The sequence below is a fragment of the Talaromyces amestolkiae genome (genome assembly GCF_001896365.1).
Source record: "Talaromyces amestolkiae strain CIB chromosome Unknown scaffold12.1, whole genome shotgun sequence".
Lineage (NCBI taxonomy): Eukaryota > Fungi > Ascomycota > Eurotiomycetes > Eurotiales > Trichocomaceae > Talaromyces > Talaromyces amestolkiae.
Window position 1 is genome coordinate 184127 of NW_024468048.1, and position 18728 is coordinate 202854.

Here is an 18728-nt window from a genome sequence, read left to right on the forward strand (position 1 = left end):
TTTTTGAAGTAGGTAGTGATGGGAAAAGAATGTTTAGTTTAACTAAAGCTGTTGTAAACTATAGACCATAGATTATATTAAAGTATTATTTAGTTGATCTCTGTGAGTGGTTGGAATTACTAAATTGAAGCTATGAGGATGGATGGAAATGGGGATGTAATCACACATCATAGAAGAGATTTGCAACCGTATCCCCCGAACATTATAATGGGCGTCATAATTGCATACACGGATAAAGCCGTCTTAGATTCATTTAGCGAGTCGAGCGGTTCTAGTAGCTTTAATTTAAGACGAATCATTTCTGCTTTTCCTCATCTAAGGATGCTAGCTGAGATCTTAATAACCTGGATCTAAGGGGCTTAAATTTTAGATCTCCGAGTGAATCAGTATTGCGTTCTAATAGTTGTTGTGTCGTCACAGTATGTCCATTGAACAATAGATCTATCCACTCGGGAAAAGCTTTTGGGTTTATTTGAAGATCTATGAATGCACTACTAAGGTTAAGTCCGGCTGTTAACATTAGAACGGCTTKTTCAATATCTGTGAAATCTGATAGATTAGATAAGATTTGCAGATCCAACGGAGGAATCTCCGTGTATGATCCGGACCGTATTTTCGTGCCTTGAGCATGAAGAGCATCTGGTCTTGCCGGCTGTGAACTATCGCGAGGTCCTCTGGTGTCCGGTGCTTTACCAGGATTCGATTCAAGAGCATGCCTATTTTCATCAGCTCTCCAACTCCTTAACTTAATGCAAACAGTGATTGTACCGTATGGCGTCGGCGAGTTCACGTATGAACGATACTCCCCCCCCTTTTTCGATAGGCGAACGCAGAATTCATCCTCGGTATGCCTAAGTAAATATTTTTAAGGCTTAATTCCCTAAAAACTGCCTGCACATCGTTAATCATGAGAAGATCCACAGGAGGTCAAGCTAGATAACATACTTACGATGGCAAAGTTATTTCCATACATGTCATACCATGGCCACAGCCAGTATCGATCATTGAATCGGGAATCTCAAATCCTACATCTGCTTGGGATACGTCATAAAATAATAGAGCGTATAGCATGTCGAAATTTGGTCGAACTACTGCATGATTCTTTGGGGTGTAGATTCCTGCACGGGTATGGCACGTTGACCCAGGATTTGGCATAGCCCCAACGCAGAGCGCGTCAGCATAGATGGGAAAGCCATAGAGATATGCACACGTTAAGGCTTCTTGGGAAGTCCCTGTCTCGATGGTCGGTGGTGTGATATGCCCTATGCTCACCATTAGCGAATGAACTTGAGGGTCATTTCGTTGATCGAGACTTACCTGCGCCCCCCATCTTAGTTGTATTTTCCTTTACAATTTAAAATTGATCTATTTAAAACAAATAGAGAAATTAATTTTCTCTAAGGACTGTGTTCATCAACGAATTTCATTATCACTAAAGTCAAGTATGTAATCACAGTTAACTATTGGATGAGTAGGCACGCCCACACTGGACGAAGTTGTATAGAGCCATCCAACCTCGACTCTGCCGACGGCACCTTGACAGTTACAGTTGTGATCGACTTTCTACTTGCTGAGATCGGTCAAAACCGATACCTATAGTTAACTCGATCTAGTATGTAGTCAGACGCTGCCCGTGCAACTCGCCAAATACAACCCACAGACACTCAATATGATACTGCGTCTAACGACTTTGAAGGCATTGAGTCAACTTTCGCGATTTTGTGTATGACCCAATATGGCGCCAGTGATTTTAATGCACTGGCCGGTTTTCTATGCACAGACGCACTTCCCGGTACATGCCAGATTTGGGTTTGCCGGCTCCTCGGACTCTCGCCGACCTCAGCGTGGAATACAGCTTGCTCTGTCTTCATATAAGTAGTCCTCATTCAACGACTAAGGAGCATATACAATCTTAATCGAAAATATATCAGTCCGATTTAATATGGTGGCACCTTCTTTCGATAACAGGAAAGACAGTGATGATGCAAACCGCGACCTTATGGTAGCCCTGGAAACCGGCATTATCAAGAATGCATCTGGGAAGGTAGTATGGGACATCGGAGCTTGGAATTTTATGAAAGGTAAATATCCCCGATCAAGACATTCTCACCTCTGGCGCCATGGCCACCTGAATTCCAAGCACGGTCTATACGAGATCTGTCCGGGGATATACCAAATCCGGGGCTACGATCTGTCGAACATGGCTTTGGTCGGAGGGAAAAAGGGGGTTATTGTGATCGATCCATCAGTCTCTTGTGAATGTCCAGCGGCCGGTTTGGAGTTCCATCAGAAGCACCGCGACAGTAGGAGGAAAGTCACCGGAATGATATACTCGCAGTCCCACGGAGATCATTACATAGGTGCTGCAGGTGTCATAGATGCGGATACCAGCGTGCCTCTCTCTGCGCCGGAGGGGTTCATAGAGACTATATTGAGTTAAAGCATACTGGCTGGACCAGCAATGAGGATAAGAGGCGCATTGATGTATGGGAATGCGCTCCTTCGTGCTCCCTCAGATTGGATCGGAACAGGCTTGGTGATGGGCTCGAGCGTCGGGACAGCCAGCTTCATTCCTCCAGATCTTTCTACTCAATTAACAGGCCAAGAGCATGTCATTGATGGTATTCGAATTGTGTTTCAGATGGTCCCCGGAACTGAAGCTCCAGCGGAGATTGACTGGCACCAAGATCGCGGAGCAAATGCAACAGCCTCCCGCACTTGAGCATGCCTGGCATTGCCGCGGATACTATGGTTCACTGAATCATAATGGGAAGGTATGATCATTGATCTGATCAGCATGAGGATGATCATACCAACCGGTCCAGGGAATCTATCCAAAAAAAAATTACCTGGTTCGACGGACTCCCGAGCATTTTTGGCAATACCCACCACAGGAAGAAGGCAGCGATACGTAGGGTGCTTTGGGGATGTCGAAGTTCTTTGCGACAAGGCAGACACTTTAATAGACCGAAAAGACTATCGCTTTGCTACGACCCTACTTGTGCATGCAGTTCCGGCCAATCCAGAGAGTCCCAACACTAGAGCATGCAATCTGCTTGTCACATTATACAAACAGCTCGGCTTCAGTGCGAAGAATGCAACATGGAGTAACTTTTACCTAACGGCGGCACAGGAGCTCCGGACTGGCAAGAAAGCTGGCATGGTGGCAGGAGACCGTAAACCATTGGGCGAGAAGTTGAGTGACAAACAGTGTTTCGAGATCTTATCCGTACAATTGGACAGCAGGAAAGCTTTAAAGACGTCCTTCTGTATCGACTTCGACGTGGTCGATATATCAGAGCAATGGCTATTGTTTCTGAACAATAGAGTGCTCACTCGCCGATGCCTTGAATCTGAGCCGTGCCAGAAAGAGGCAAGAGAAAAAATCGCCGACCTAAAGATGGAGCTTACGAATTATCAAGTGTTGGAATTCATGTGAGGAATCGGAATCTCTGTGGCGAGAGACAGGGAAGAGGGAGATACTGATCAGTTGATGAGCCTGATTCTAGTGAAGAGGGTTCTGCCAGGGGTCCTACTCAGATATAGTCGCTTATATATACCTATATAAGGAAACGCAATTTCAAGAGTACGCCTTAGTCTAGGCCAACATATCACCGAAAACCCGCAACAGAACAGCTCTTCATTGTAATCATAAGCTCATTCTAGGGTATTCCCTTTGATAGTGAAAACTCATTAGAGAAAAATCCTTAGCCCAGAATCAGGTAATTCAAGCAGAAATTGTGCTACATGTGCTACCTCAGGCATGATAAAATCCGTCATTCGAACGCTCAACATGATGGAATAGGTTACAACGCTCTTCTAATAATCGTGTTGACACTTGTACGGATAATGCCTCTATCTTTTTCGAGGGACAAACTAGACACAATCCTATGCTATAATCGATCACTCGAACTTCTGCAAAATCCTAGCGTGCACAAAGTTACGAAATTTACCTTTATGGACAGGTATCAATCATCCTTTGACTTACATGTAAGACACAGTCTTAGGCAAATTTCAAATACATCGATCCGCGGAGTCTATTATAGATTGGAAGTTCGTCATATCGATCTATCTTATCGCCACCGTACACGTAGCCCCTGCCTCAGCCTTTTTAGCTGCAGCCAGGCTGAGCCAGCTGGAGAAAAAAGCAATGTTCCGTACATGCTCCGACCAAGGAAAAGGAAAAAGCCAACAATTGAGGTGAAAAATGAGGGGGGAAAAAGCAATTGAAAGCAAGAATTAAGCGGTTACAGATATTTAGTTCCTGATAAGTAGTGGATCAACATCGGGTGAGGGTCCACGTGTTGGTGCCCACCGGCTATTGTATTCCCATGGATACATCTTCGGATCGATACGACATGAAAAAGGTAGTACCTGTTTTCGTTGACTTGGCCATGTGCTATTCCAGTCCATTGCCAGAGTCTGGACTCTAAATAAACGGGGAGTGTCGGATACAGTCTTCCGGCGTGAGATTTGGAAGCTCACTTACAAAAATTTAATGGAAATAGAGCAGCAGAGTACATAATAATTCGGTTCGACTGCAGTCTCGAAAACGATTCAGAACTTTCACATCCAACAACTAGCAGCTACAATATTGAACGACGTTCATCCCAGTAAGCGAGATTTAGCTGCATTAATGCTCCTCTCCTGATCTAATCAGGTTTTCATCTCTGTATACGTTTGTCATTAAGCTTTCAGCGAAGCAAGCCCTAATCTAATCTGCATCTTGATGGGTCCTCGAGGTGGAACAAAACGCATGTGGCTTGCTGAGTCTGACATGTCCTGCACTTTACGGTATCGGAAACCGAAAACCTACTATAGTGCCTGACAAGAGCCATGGATGAATTGACTCATGAGCCGGGATGATTGATAGCTAATGGAAATTGATCTGCATCCAATTCTTGGACAATTGAAGCTGTTGGCTCTGGGTCCGTTGTGGAACTCCCAAGTGGGACCGGGCTGATTATGAATAGTTTCCATCATTTCGTATCCATAGATCTTGGCATCGCCCATGTGTCTTAAATTCAAGGTTGATCCGAGATCGTACGTAAGCGAAAAAAAAAAAAAAACTCGAAAAAAAAAAACTCGGATCTTTTAACGTTACAGGTAATATCCGGACCAATCCACTCGCAGCACCATCGGCGGCGAATTACTTCGTTTTCTGACCTGGAATATAGGAAATGAAGACAGGGATCGAAATCAAGAAATGGGCGGGCAGAGTACAAGCCACACAATGCAGCCAAGATCCGATGTCTGTGATCGTCGTTTTAGCTTCAAGCTAAACTGCAGCCAAGGCCCTTGTTCTTTTGTTATCGTTCGAACTGGACTCGGACGAGTAAGGCCTGGGCTTAGAATGAGGTCAATTCGTCTATTCGAGATACAACTGGTCCACGCGTCTCCAAGGGACTAGGGACACTATCACCAACGATGGACCCAAGATGTCCTCGAATCTTAACTGTTGGATTCGTCACATGTTGAAGGGGCAGTCGATGAAAGATTGTGAATGCGACTACCATATTCGAAATTCTAATTTGGCGTGCAGTTTCTAGTTCGAGTGTTTTGTCGGACATTAATTGAGTTGATGGTCGCCCGAAGGGATGGCATCGAATGAAAGACATTTACGTACTATTGTCTTGTATGGTATGTACAAAATCGCGATCGATGAACAAATTCGTAAATGGATCCGAAGCTAGAAAAAGTAACTTTCAGTACGTGTAAATGACAAAATGTAATGCGAAACAGATATTGTTTCGCAACATCCAGTGTGCAGTGGGTGGGTACTGATTTAGGGTTTAGAACACATCGTGCAAGTCGAACAAAGATCATTCAAATTCTATACATAAGCCTTAGCGAAATGCAAAAGCAGCCAAAAAGCATGACAAAAGACTAAGAAAATATAACAATATTTTGTACTCGACATCTCAGGACGTGATAAACTCGTAAAAGTTGTGACTGAAATACCGACTCGGGACAACAATCAGGCGATGGAACAGCTCAGCTGCAGGTACAGTGACCACAATGCAAGTGATGAGGGTCACCACAACTGATCCTCCGGAGGAAATTCCATGCTGCTTTCGAAGACTTTCGAACACCCGGATGCCGACAATGTAGGCAAGAATAGATTGAATCAGGAAGTAACCTATTACAGATCAGTATTGTCCCATCGGATGAAAAGCAATGAGAAAAGATCCACTTACTCAATGCTCGACGACCAAGGAACAGCAGAAACTTGTTCTGCAGAGCCCGCTGCAGAATATCATATGTCTCCAAGAGTGTAAAGATGCCCAAGATGGTAAGATATACATCGTCTCTTGCAGAGATGTGGTCAAGCCTGTAATTTTGGTCTAGACCAGGCGTAGTGTAAGGATTTGAATGGATTCTCCATTCGGAATAGAACAAGTCTGGTCGATAAGCCGCCCACAGGTACTGCATGAGAAGTCCGCCTACAAGCAATAAACCGCCGACAACCCATGTGGGAAGACGCCGAGGCTGGCCATTGCTGGATCGCCAGACAAGACCGCGGAATTGGATAGGTATACCCATCAAAGCGTTTTGTTTGAAATCCATGTGCATAACCATATCACACACGAGTAGTCCAGATACCGTATACCAGGCCCACGAGTTGCACCACCATGCAGCGATGACGAACAAAATGCCAAACTGAACTCTCCATTTGGGTCGAGTATGAGGCACAATCACCATAATCATATAGACCGTGTAACTTTGGATGTAGACAGCATTAATCATCCAAAGCGTTTGAGTCGGAAAGGCATAATTGCCCGCCTGTGATCGGAACCCATGAGTAGTCCAGAACAAGTTGAAGACTGAGTTCCAATATGACAACGTTGAAGGCAGTTGAATTGGCATTGGCATAGAAAGATTGTCCGTGCTGTAGGTTTTGAACTGATAAATTGTGCCCAGAGTTTCTGGAGTCATGGACCCCTTTACAATTGCTAGACAGATCGCAACCGGAATGCATAATTGTAAGGCGCGAGTAAGAAGCGAACGTGCAATGACCGGTGCTGTTGGATCCCGAAAGAAGGGAATTGCAATTGAACGTGCTGATAGGAAGATAATCGATCCGTATAGGAAGTACTCATTCCAGAACAGCACTGACAAGACTTTTCGCACAATCTCCTGGCCAAGAGGGCCTTGAGTATTTGCTGAAGCATACACCGTGGTCGGTGCAAAGGTCTGTAGGAACATCCATAGGAAGGACTGGATAACAAGTATTCCACGGAATCCAATCAAATACTCTTGCTCATGCTTCGTTGGTGGTGTGACAATATGCTTTCGAAGCGTCTTCAGGTCGAGTTCGACCATGGTGAATTATAAATTAAACTGATCTTGAGGTTGTTTCCTACTCAAGTCGAGTGTCCTGAGGATATTGAGGTAATACAAAAGGTGTCGGGAGTAACAGAAAGTGGTCTATTCAAATATTCCGATTGCACCGAAAAAAAGACGGCAGATAAGCTCGTAAAGCCAAGCAGGTCTAACGCTTAGGCTTATGCAGAAGTGCACTTGAAGAAGTCTTTGTCCAAAAAATTGAACAAAAAGATACAGGCAAGTTAACAAATGGCTCCACAAGGGCAAGATCCGCCAAAACAAGATACAACCCATTGTCCTACAATTGATCCAAATTTCGTGCTACTACTTAATACTCCGTCCTTTGTTCGTCCTGCAAGATCAACAAGACCGGGCCATACCAACCAGATCTAGTCAATCTCTGGCATGGCTATGTAAAGACAATACGGAAGTCCGTCCTCCGTGTATTCTATAGATTTAGTGCAAAAAGAGGAATCCACCTATAATGATTACTCTATAACCGTAAGCAACTGCCCGCCGAACCAGGTAAAAATCACTGCAGTTAGGGATCTGGTGGTCATGCGCGTACGGCTTCGTTGTCACATAACATCGCTTCTCGGTAATCAGAGCAGGGACTATGCATCCATGTAAAAAGCCAAGATATGGATCTTGTACATGATTGGCTTGATTATGGTAAACTTAATTGGTAATGCTATTAGGGACTGCCCCAATTCTTCAGTGTACTTGGCGTAGTATCCCGAACTCACTAGGTACCACGGGCGGGAAGACGCAATTAGGGCTAATCGCATTGAAACAGCATCCACCAGCCCACACAGTCTTGCCGCGGTTATCCACGAGCAAGTGGCCCATGATGCAATAACAAGGATGAAATTTGTAGAAGCGCCAGAAACGTCCGAAAAAAAAGAATTATTGAAAACTTGAAGTGTGGATTCTGCTGTAAAAAAGCACTATGCTCGTTGCTCAGCTGAAGCAGCGTAAAAGTCCTTGGCTAGCCCGCAGCCCTGCACGCCCATGTAATAAATTGATAGGCCATGATGCCACTACTGTAACAAAACCCACTCACTGATCGACGGCAACAGTACATCGTGGCTCGCCAGTCAACCTCAGCATTGAGCTCCACTTCTGCATCCTACCCAACTCATCTTCTCCTTAATCCTTATCTGATTTCTGATCCTCGTATGTTTCTGTTCGGGAGTGCCTAGTACGTTTCCAAGGCGCCTTCTGCACTTATCGAAGTCTGTATGAAATTTCCGCACAAATCATACGACTTGTTTGCTCAAGTTACACAACATACGGAGTAAAAAGTCAAAAGCAACGTGGGCGTGTTCTACATTTCTTGTTTATTGATTATTAGAGGCTTGTTTATAACGGCTTATACATTATTATTGATTTGTCTTGATTTTCGATATTTCATAACATAATTCCAAATAGATTGATTTGTAGATGACTTCAACAATCTCGACAATCGCGTATTCATCGATCTTTGCCTACTTTAGAATTGCTTTGATCAGCTCCTGCCTATTTTGTATCTGCTTCTTACGCCATAAGATCCCTACTAAATCGATAGTATTGGGCCGACTACTACCCAGGTGTCAAGATTCTCATACAGATGCCAGTCCATACCCATGATGATCAGTTGGACACAAACGGTCGGATTAATTTATGCACTGGAGATCAGTCATCTCTCGAAGAATGTGACAGCGGGAACAAGCTCGTTTCATTAAACAGCGCCTTCCTAATGAGGGTTTAAAAAATATAGGTTGTGGTAAGGAGATAAATAAGCGGTTTACTTTGACCCTTTCGGCTGCAAGCGGGAATCAAGGGGTTCTAAGACTCTTTCTTGATCAGTTGATTTTATTTGAACGGCATCCCGACGAGGGTGTCAGGGGTCCTGATCCTACAAGGTTGCAACCAACATCCGCAGACATGCCCTTGGCAATTAGTCCACTCCATAGCAGTAGTACGCATGAAAGATAAGATTGGTTGCAATTTGAGCCGAAGCTTTTTTTAGCGTGTTTGCTTTGCCACTTTGATTGTATCGGACTGTTATACAAAATCAGAACTCCGAGTCCCCAATACGTGGTGTACGCCAGGACCCTGCTATCATCGTGACTGGACTATTGAAAGTTTTTGACACCACTTTTCGTGATATCTGATTAGCATGTGAGAGTGGAGCACGTGCGATTGTGTTTTTGAAGTCCACATACCAGGACATAACGATGATCTTCGGATTTGCTATCTCTGAGGCTCCCGATGTTACATGGATTCTCGTGTTCTCATCGCCTAAGATCCTTCTAATCCCTGCATTCATAATTCGCATGAAACCATTAATATGTCCGTATGTATTCCTGCAGTAATATCTATATATGTAAAATTAAATTTGCTAAAACGATCTACACTAAAATCATAGCCTCATAGCAGCGGCATCTATAACATTCTCGGCTTATCCAGCAATGTGACCTCAATTGCGTGGAGTCGGGTTCCATTTAACGTACTTACTTACTTGACGTGCATGACCAAAAAGACCAATGATCGCAGTGAGTACGAGCTGAGGAAGATATGTGGCCGCAAAGATTGGGATCGTGTACCACCGGCAAAATTCAGATCGGAAGTGGAATGTGACCCAGAGTGTGCCGACAAAAGCAAGCAGACTGTTCACCATAAAATTAGCTCCTGTCATAGAAGATTTGATACAGAAAAATTGAGGACCATACCTGAAGATGAAGAGCCACCAAGCAACAGGGTATTGAAAAAAGACGAGTTTATACAAATCGTGGCCGTTCTTGGGAAACTCAGTGATAACAACACTCAACACAAGACAAAGATATTGAGTGATGAGATAGTAACTGATTTCTCGGACAAAAAGTAAAGAAAGGATTCCGAAGCGTTGGCGCATGGTACGGTGTTTGCCTTCTCGCGACCGACTCCACACTAGATGAATATGACGCATACTAGCCTGGATCCAACCTTGGGACCACCGCAGACGTTGTTTCCAGAACGCAGAGAATGTGATCGGAGCGAGTTCAAAGGATGTGACATTGATGTCGTGAATTACTTTCGCTCCGTGGCCAAATGCACGAAGAGCGGAATCGATATCTTCTGTAAGCATGGAGTCGTCCATTTTCAACTCTTTCAAGAGCGAAGTGCGCCAGTAGCCGTTTGAGCCACAGAAAAGACCAAAGTGGAACATTGCAGAACGACCTGGGTGGGAGACTGCGTAAATCTTATCGAATTCAATTCCGATCATTGCAGTGAGGAAGTTGTCGTTGGCATTGAGCACCACGCAACGACCTTGGACAATATCAAGTTCTTTATCTTTGGCAAACTGCTCCATTGCCCATTTTGGTGCATATGGGTGGGGATAGTGATCGCAGTCAAAGATTGCCGAAATTTCGGCATCGGTCTGTATGACATTGCAATAGTAATTTATGTTGTCGGCTTTGGACTTTGAACCGGGGACTTTGATAACGCGCAAGTTTTTGGCATATTCGTCGGCCAATGCAAAAAGTTCTGATTCCAGCGGCTCGATGGCGTAGGGAGTGTTGTATAGCAGATTGACACGGTATCTGTCCCGGGGATAGACGATCTCTTCCAATAGATATTTCACACGGTCCATAACGATGTCTTGCTCATTTGGTAAATAAGCCACAATGATAATGTCTAGCTTGGGCAAGTCATTTTCTGATGTAGGAAAGACCCAATTCTTCTTAGCGACCTTATCCAAAGCTCTTTTGGCATCTTGAAAGTTCCCTAAAGCTGAAATAGACTCGATCACAGTGGCTGTTGCAATATAGGTGTTGGTCATCAAATAGATGAACCAGAAAATTTCGTTGATGCCGGATGTGGCATTCATGTAAATGGTGGTGGAGAAGACGAAATAAGACAGAACAAGCACAAACGGCGTCCAGTCTTGGACACCATCTGATGCAGTCGTGAATACCCATGATACATCCTGATAGACTTTTTTCAGGCCACTCCGAACATTACTGCGTCTTTCAGATGACCGCAAGGATTCAATAGGGGCCTGCAATGCATTAACCTCAACATCAACCTGTTTCTCCATGTTTACAGGTGTTGATAGTGCTCAATGCCAAAAACAGAGGGTTTCACAGTCCAAAATTAATAAAGAAAGTACGCCGGAAAGAACATGAAGTGGAAAGACAAAGACAGAAGTAAGGTTTTTCTACACCAGGTCGAATCTTACAGTCTACTTTTCAAATACGTACCTTAGCATACATATGTTTTACGTATCTAATGCTTTTTACCAAGGATTAGTCTCGCACCCACAATGACCCTGCACATAATCTCGAGTAACAAGGTTTCAATCTTTCAAGACCGCTGCCGGATGTATTTCGAGGACCAATTGAGATGCAACGTCGCACGACGATCCAAGACCGCCGAACTTGTCAAAAAAACCATGACTGACGAATAAGAATTATTGTGCAGTAGCACGCACAGAGACTCTACAATAATCGCCATCACCAAGCTAATTGATAAGAGTACGACAAGACTCTGATTCATTGATAGTGGGCCGCTACTAACCGGCTTATCTGCTCAATCTAAGTGAAGCTTGAATATATCCCTGTCTTTGGGTCTTCGTATTATCACCTAACCCGGTCCTATTATTGTGCAGTCACCGAAATGCGTAAAGATGAACATCAAACTAGAACGCATTGAGAGGACCAATCCACTCATTCTATCGTGGTTCCAATATTTCATTTACTGGCTAAGCCCTAATTTTCGTGTTACGTGTACACCGTTCTATCGGTATTTGCTTGTTATCTTGGCTGATAATCTGATCGGTGACTAGGCCAGCCAGGTTTTAGGGCTAGGATAGGTCATCTTCCGCGTGATTTTACCCTTTTCCTGAACAGGAAATACTTCCATCCGGAATGGGGCCAGTTACCCTGCGAGCCGCGGGACGCACTAAATAATTCATCTTTAAGGATACTAATGTCTTAGTCTCGCCTCTTGTTCCTGGTTATCAACGCGTGTATCCACTAAATGCCCATGGTAGCCGACATTCAAAAATTTTATTTCTTTCTTCTTAATTTCCACATACAACTGAGGATGCGATGCAATGCAATGCAATGCAATATCTATGGTGCAGTCTAAAATACCATGCTTGCACTTTTCTCCGAACCAGCTAATTCAACTCTCCACTAAATCCCAACTTGCGCGATTTTGAATAAAACTGAAAAAAGGAAACATCGACCAGGATCTAGTCCATGCCAAGCCAGCCTTGATGACTTAAACTGCCTGTTCTATAGCTGAGATTTGTGATCTACAGGCACGATGGTGCTAAAAAAGTGGCGGGTTACAGTTGGATCCGTGCCGATCGAGAGGCCCACTGTCGGCTCTTTTTGACTTGTACGCCAGAAGATAAGCAATTACTGCTTGTAAATTATCTTGTAAGGTATCAATTGTTCCTTCGTATGGCTCCGTTACTAGGAGTATTAACGACTAGCGTTGACATAACGAGAAAAGTGAGAATCCCTGGGTATGGCCAATTGTGGCACGATGTCCGACCACTTGTTCTATCTCCTTGTCAAAAATAAGCTGCAATTCGTGACTTAATTACTTTATGATAGCATCGCCCTGCCGTAGCGTTTCACGGTTTGCCGTAGAACTCCTCTCTCTGTCGATCAACGAGCAAGTTTTGGCAACCGGTCCGTTACGTTCTAATAGACGGGAAGATTGTCACTTCACCTTCCTGATTGATTCTCGGAAGTCCCTCCTCGTGCCACCGTATAAACCTGTCAAGTTCGGAAGCTCAGTGTTTTCTTTACACAATTCCGAGCAACACAGCGTACGAATCAGAGCGGGCACCTGTCGTTCCTGTTCTGTCTCTTTTTATTTTTTCTTTTCTTCTTCAGTCTTCTTTGATACCTCAAACTGTGCACGCTGTATCTTGACACATTGTACAGGAAGACACAATGTTTCCAACGGCATGGCGGGGKCTTTTAGTCGCCCTGTTCGTGGTGTTGAAGACTGCCCAAGCTGCTACGACTACTGATGTGGATACTTGTGCCTGTGGTTTCTACGACGAGACTGCAGACTTGTATTTCACAGATTCGACAATCGTCTACTTCAACGAGTCCGGTTCAATCCCTTCCGACTTCGTCGTTGAAGAGTTTGAACATCGCTATGACCGTGGTTGGAATAACATGTACCGCATGGGTGCGGCGGTGGACAATGTCCAAATCACAAAAGATGCCACAGCTAAAAATCTCACCAGCTTGGAGCTCTCTTGTCATCCGCCCGATCAAGAGCATTTAGTTGTTGGTTCAAGTGTACGCACTGCTCGCCAAGACATTTTCTTTGGTTCTTTCCGCTCGACTCTTCGACCTGCACGCAATTACAGTCTAGGTTCAGTGATCTCTATGAATCTAGTTCATAACCAAACCGAAAGCTGGCAGCTGGATGTCATGAACGCCGACAATAGCAGTCAAGCATGGGTCGATATGTTGATGCAAGGACAGTTCGCCAACACTTGGCTTGGCACCAATTTTACCAATCTGACTGGTGAAGGTCTCAAGCCATGGTATTATATGGAGTACCGTGTTGATTGGACTCGCGACTCACTCAATTACTACATTGGCGATGTTTTAAGAATTAGTTACAATACTTCTGTCAATTCCAGTATCCCATCGACACCGGCACCATTGAAGTTCCAGCATTGGTCTACGGGAAACAAGTACACTTCCCAGGGTCCGCCCACTTTTACGAATTTGGCAAACGTTGGATATACGAGGCTGTTCTTCAACTCGTCTACTTGGAACGATACAACCCGCGCTGCTTATGACCAGAGATGCTCTATCCAGAAAGCATGTGACATGAACGATGTATCTTTGCGAGGCTCCTCAAATTTTGATCCTCAGAGCTTGGATCCATGGAAGCAGCATCAGCCTCCGTATAAAATCAGATGGGTACCACTCATCATTGACATTATTTTCGCAGCCGTTTTTGTTGTTCTTACTGGAAAAACACTCTGGCGACGATTTACTTGGCATAAATTGATGGTTTTCCTGGGCGTCCATGAACGAGATTCTCCCAAACCCAGGTCTTTTGATACACCGCCATGCTCAACGCCATCCCTGGACCGCGATTCGCATAGCAATCGTGACTCTGCCGATGCCGGAAGTAGTTCGCCAACATCTCACAACAATGCTCAGCGTGATCTCTCTCGGAATGAGTCCTTCACCACTCTGCCTCCATACAAAGGCGCTCAGACGCCTCTTCCTCAATATCAAAGTCCTGCTGTCTCTCGTCGACCTTCATTGACCAATATGGCCGGAAACTCATTTGCTTTTCCTACTAGCCTGAATGGTACTGTTCAAGGCGAATCGTCTCGAGTTACGTCTCGCGCTGCTTCTCGGACCCCTTCCCTACACGCTGTGCCCATAGTAGACTATGTATCCACACCGAGTCAAGAGGTATACTCGAGCGGCGTTATGCAGGTCGAAAGTAGTTCCGAGAAAAATAAAGAAGCCGTCAAGCCCGATGAACTTCCCCCCGCGAAAGATGGACAGACAAAGCCTGGAGAAGCCAGCAAAGATGGCAAAGCCGCGGCTAGCGCTGCTGCTTCGGCAAAGCCACCCCGTGTCGACTACCTGGCTGGGTTTATCTCTATTAGTGCCCTCCTCGTTACAGTTAATCACTTTGGTCTGACCTACTTCGGCGCTGTTATCATGCCGGGAAACTCTCCTCATTACCACAGTGAAGTGATTGCCAGAAAGACCTTTGCCACGTACTTCCTTGACCCTCTGTGGATTGGACCTTTCTTGATGATTTCCACTCGTTTCTTGACATCGAACTACATCCGTACCGGAAAGCTCGACAACATGGCCCAAAAGATTGTTGCGCGCCCTTTCCGTCTATTGACGCCCGTTGCTTCAATTGCGTTTTTGGAGTATTTCCTCATGGATGCTGGTGCACTGAACTGGCTTGAATACCTGCCATCGGTGACTTGGTCTGACTGGCCTTTTACTGCTATCCCATTGAATCCAGGAACATTCATCTCAGAGATCCTTCAGCTTGCCTTCTTGATCCCCAATGCGGCGCCGATGATTACAAGCAACTACTGTACCGGTGTGCTCTGGACTATTCCTGTGCAGTTGCAGGGTGCATGGCAGACTCTACTTGGTTTAATCATGATCCGACAAATCAAGACACCCTGGAAGAGATTTTGCTTTTACCTGTTCTGCACAGTCATGCACTGGTACGCTCTTTCGTGGGGAAGCTATTACTACGTCGGCATTCTGCTCGCGGATCTTGACCTCACCTACAAATACAAGCAGAAATGGCTCTGGCCCCGTCCCTGGATATACTGGCCTGTTCTTATTTTACTGATCTGCACAGCCATTGGTGGTTTCAGTATCGACTTGGTTACACAACACACTGGGGTCAATTACGCGCAGGTTGAATACGGATGGCACCCAGATACAAGAACGGGGAGAACTTTGGCCCAAGCTGAATCGGACTCGTATCCGGACTACTTTATCCCTCGTCTGAATGCGTTGTTGACCACCATTACCATGCAGGGCGTCGTTGAAATTTCGCCAACATTGCAAAAGGTCCTTTCCATCAAGATGCTGCAGTGGCTATTCCCTCACATTTTCAGTATTTATCTGATTCACGGTTTCGTTATGTGGTCTGTCGGATCCTGGGCTATGATTTCCATGTTCTCGCAGGGATATCCCTACTGGCTATGTACATTGATTACTGCAATTGTGTGTTACGGTACCCTCTTTGCGGTGCTACCACTTCTTACGCCTCCGATTGAAGCACTCGGTAAAGGCTTCACGCAGAGACTCTGGCAATTCGCTAGCATGGCGCCGGTTGAGCGGAAGCCGACTACCTATCCATTTGGAGAAGAATTCTTGACCACGCGTGATCAGCTTAAGGATTCTTCTAAGCCCGGAAGTCTGAATGGTGTTTCTCCTTCGTCTGCTTCTTCGTCTTCAGGGCGCGTTACTGTTGTGAATGAGAAGGATGTGAGCGGTAAGGGGAAGGAGGCTGAATTGACCGTGAGGGAGCTAAAGAATGGGCGAATTACGAATCATAACAATGAGTTTTGATTTTTCTTGTTTATATCTAGGAGATCTACTTCCGGCGTTGATTGGTATTTGTGCATAATATTTGTTTATAGAAAGTAGTCTATGGGTATATATAATGACGCGATCAAGTTGTCAGAGCTTGATATCATGTTAATAGGATATGTCATTTATGATGAACTATCAACTTGTCTGTTCAAATCTCAAATTATTGACGCTCTAAGTAGATTAAATAACATGTTTATCCTATATATGTACAAGTACATCCATCAAATATGTATATCCGCCAACAGAGAGGGGTATCTAACAACGATCAAAAAACAGAGGAATTAAAACTTAAAAATCTGATCTTTCCTGTACCCCAGCTCTCCCAAAATGCCCAATTCTCCCCGTCCTTTTCCAGTCAAGGCGTTCTCCATAGCAGGAGGTCCGCAAACAAATACTTTATCTGTTCGCACAGGCAATACCTCGTTCAAGAGCTCTTTGGTAACATGTCCCTTTCGGACCGAAGACCCTTCATCAGGCTGCGAGACAGTATACACAATCTCGAAACGATCCGGAAACTTCCTTTGGTAAGTCTCAAACTCCTCTCGTAGCAGGAGATCACGCTCCGTGTTCACTCCAAAAACAAGCGTCATCTTCGTGCGATCTTCAGGGTTATCCAAAACTCCTTGTATGAGTTGGTAAAGTGGTGTGATACCAGCACCGCCGGCGATGAGAGTTACGTGGTTATGTTTGTTTGGGGTCCAGGGATAGGCTTTGATGCCGAATGCAAAGAAGAGTGAGTCGCCAGGTTGGAGGGAGTGTAGGTGTGTGCTGACTTTGCCGCCGGGGTATTTTTTGACCATGAGGTCGATAAAGCCAGGTTTTGCTGTGGGTTGATCAGCGTGAGTTTTCCTAACTTAGAAATATTGAACATACAGAGATCGCTCACTGGTGTATATGGTCGTATGGCGGGTGTCAGGCTTCCCTTGGGCCATGACAACGTCAACACGGATGCTATTAAAGTAAGTTAGCGACAGTTGACATTACTGAATAACATATCATAAGACTTACAAACGACCGTCAGCCCAGTCTCATCCTGCGCATTTGGAAATGCGAAACGCAATCTCTTAGTATTATGATTAATATTCTCCGTTTCTTGAAGTGTGAGACTGCCCGCAACTCCGCCAAACATCTTTCGAGGCTGAGAAGATGTAGATCCTTGCAGATATGAGTAAGCTGCGTAGACCCCTCCAGCTGCAGCGATACCAAGCAGGAGATTTGGGACAGCAGCTTGCTTAATGATGAAGCGACTGCCGGATGCCATTTTATTTAAATGTTCTTGTTGGTAATATGAAAGCGCGTGAAGCGTGTAATCTATAGCATTGGCACTTCGGATGGGTTCGATAAAATAATTTTCAGAGGTCGAACGCTACATCGCGTTGTCATTCACACCCTGGGGGTACAGCTCAGCTTTATATCGTTTCGGAGGATAAATAATATCCTAGTTCACCTACATGCTGCCTACTCAATTGCCTCGTATAGACCGAAGATTTATCGGGCTGTGACAAAGCTTAGACGGGTCTAGACTAAGCTAAAAAATTAATGCGGAGCCACGCGACGAATCGGAAGCCTTAATTGTCTTAACACCGACCAATGTCGTTTGATAGATGGACCGATCGGCCAACAACAGCACCGGCTGCCGATGTCAGCTCATTGACTTCTTCGAAGTCAACGTCATTAAACTATGTTCGTCAACGGCAAAACCGGCCAGTAGAAGTACCGACTGTGTCCTAAGATTTGGAATCGCTGAGTTGATGCTATGAAAATTTCATACTGGCGCAGAAACAATATGTGTAAGCCGAGTTTGTACCAGTATCATGTAACTAGAAATATATTTTGAATATCTCCATCTCGATAATGGACGCTGTGTAAAAATTTGCAAGTCTATGACGCGCATTTTTCGTGTACCTACTCTACAAAGATGGTGGCTTATTATTGATGATATATAACGACTATATGGAGCTTTCAGCGTTACGACAGACAGGGGCACGATGGTGGCTTTTGTTGCTTGGGACTTGAGCACATCATGGTTTGTTGAATGACCCAATACAGATTTCAGCACTTATACCTTCATTCTGCCAGTAAGCTTTCGAACATACTCGGATCTTCAAACACGGCTCTGTGGCCAAAATATCTAGGGCAACAGCGCAGCAAGCCTCCATATCACTTAATCAAGGAAACCAAGTCATTAGATTCAATTGGTTTTATGATGCAGACCTGCTTGCCACGCCAGCGACGAACTACCTCAATCAATACTAAAGGATTGTGTCGGTTGATTGCGTGACAACGTCATTTCCTGGT

The 18728-nt window shown here is 44.8% G+C and overlaps 4 protein-coding genes across 4 annotated transcripts; 1 reads left to right on the plus strand and 3 right to left on the minus strand.

The window, feature by feature from the left end:
* Nucleotides 1-5921: 5921 nt before the first annotated feature.
* BHQ10_006387 (uncharacterized protein) lies at nucleotides 5922-7323 on the minus strand (the record flags this gene model as incomplete). Its single annotated transcript, XM_040878967.1, has 2 exons — nucleotides 5922-6139; nucleotides 6198-7323. 2 exons carry the CDS (start codon nucleotides 7321-7323, stop codon nucleotides 5922-5924), a joined length of 1344 nt encoding a protein of 447 aa, XP_040734891.1.
* A 2407-nt stretch (nucleotides 7324-9730) lies between these two features.
* On the minus strand, nucleotides 9731-11389 carry BHQ10_006388 (uncharacterized protein; the record flags this gene model as incomplete). The annotated part of the gene is made up of 3 exons (XM_040878968.1): nucleotides 9731-9768; nucleotides 9826-9977; nucleotides 10041-11389. The coding sequence occupies 3 exons, from the start codon at nucleotides 11387-11389 to the stop codon at nucleotides 9731-9733; spliced, it is 1539 nt and encodes a 512-aa protein (XP_040734892.1).
* Nucleotides 11390-13262: 1873 nt separating this feature from the next.
* Nucleotides 13263-16406, plus strand: BHQ10_006389 (uncharacterized protein; the record flags this gene model as incomplete). Its single annotated transcript, XM_040878969.1, has 1 exon — nucleotides 13263-16406. One exon carries the CDS (start codon nucleotides 13263-13265, stop codon nucleotides 16404-16406), a length of 3144 nt encoding a protein of 1047 aa, XP_040734893.1.
* Nucleotides 16407-16711: 305 nt separating this feature from the next.
* On the minus strand, nucleotides 16712-17691 carry BHQ10_006390 (uncharacterized protein; the record flags this gene model as incomplete). The annotated part of the gene is made up of 3 exons (XM_040878971.1): nucleotides 16712-17253; nucleotides 17304-17381; nucleotides 17439-17691. 3 exons carry the CDS (start codon nucleotides 17689-17691, stop codon nucleotides 16712-16714), a joined length of 873 nt encoding a protein of 290 aa, XP_040734894.1.
* Between the last annotated feature and the right edge of the window lie 1037 nt (nucleotides 17692-18728).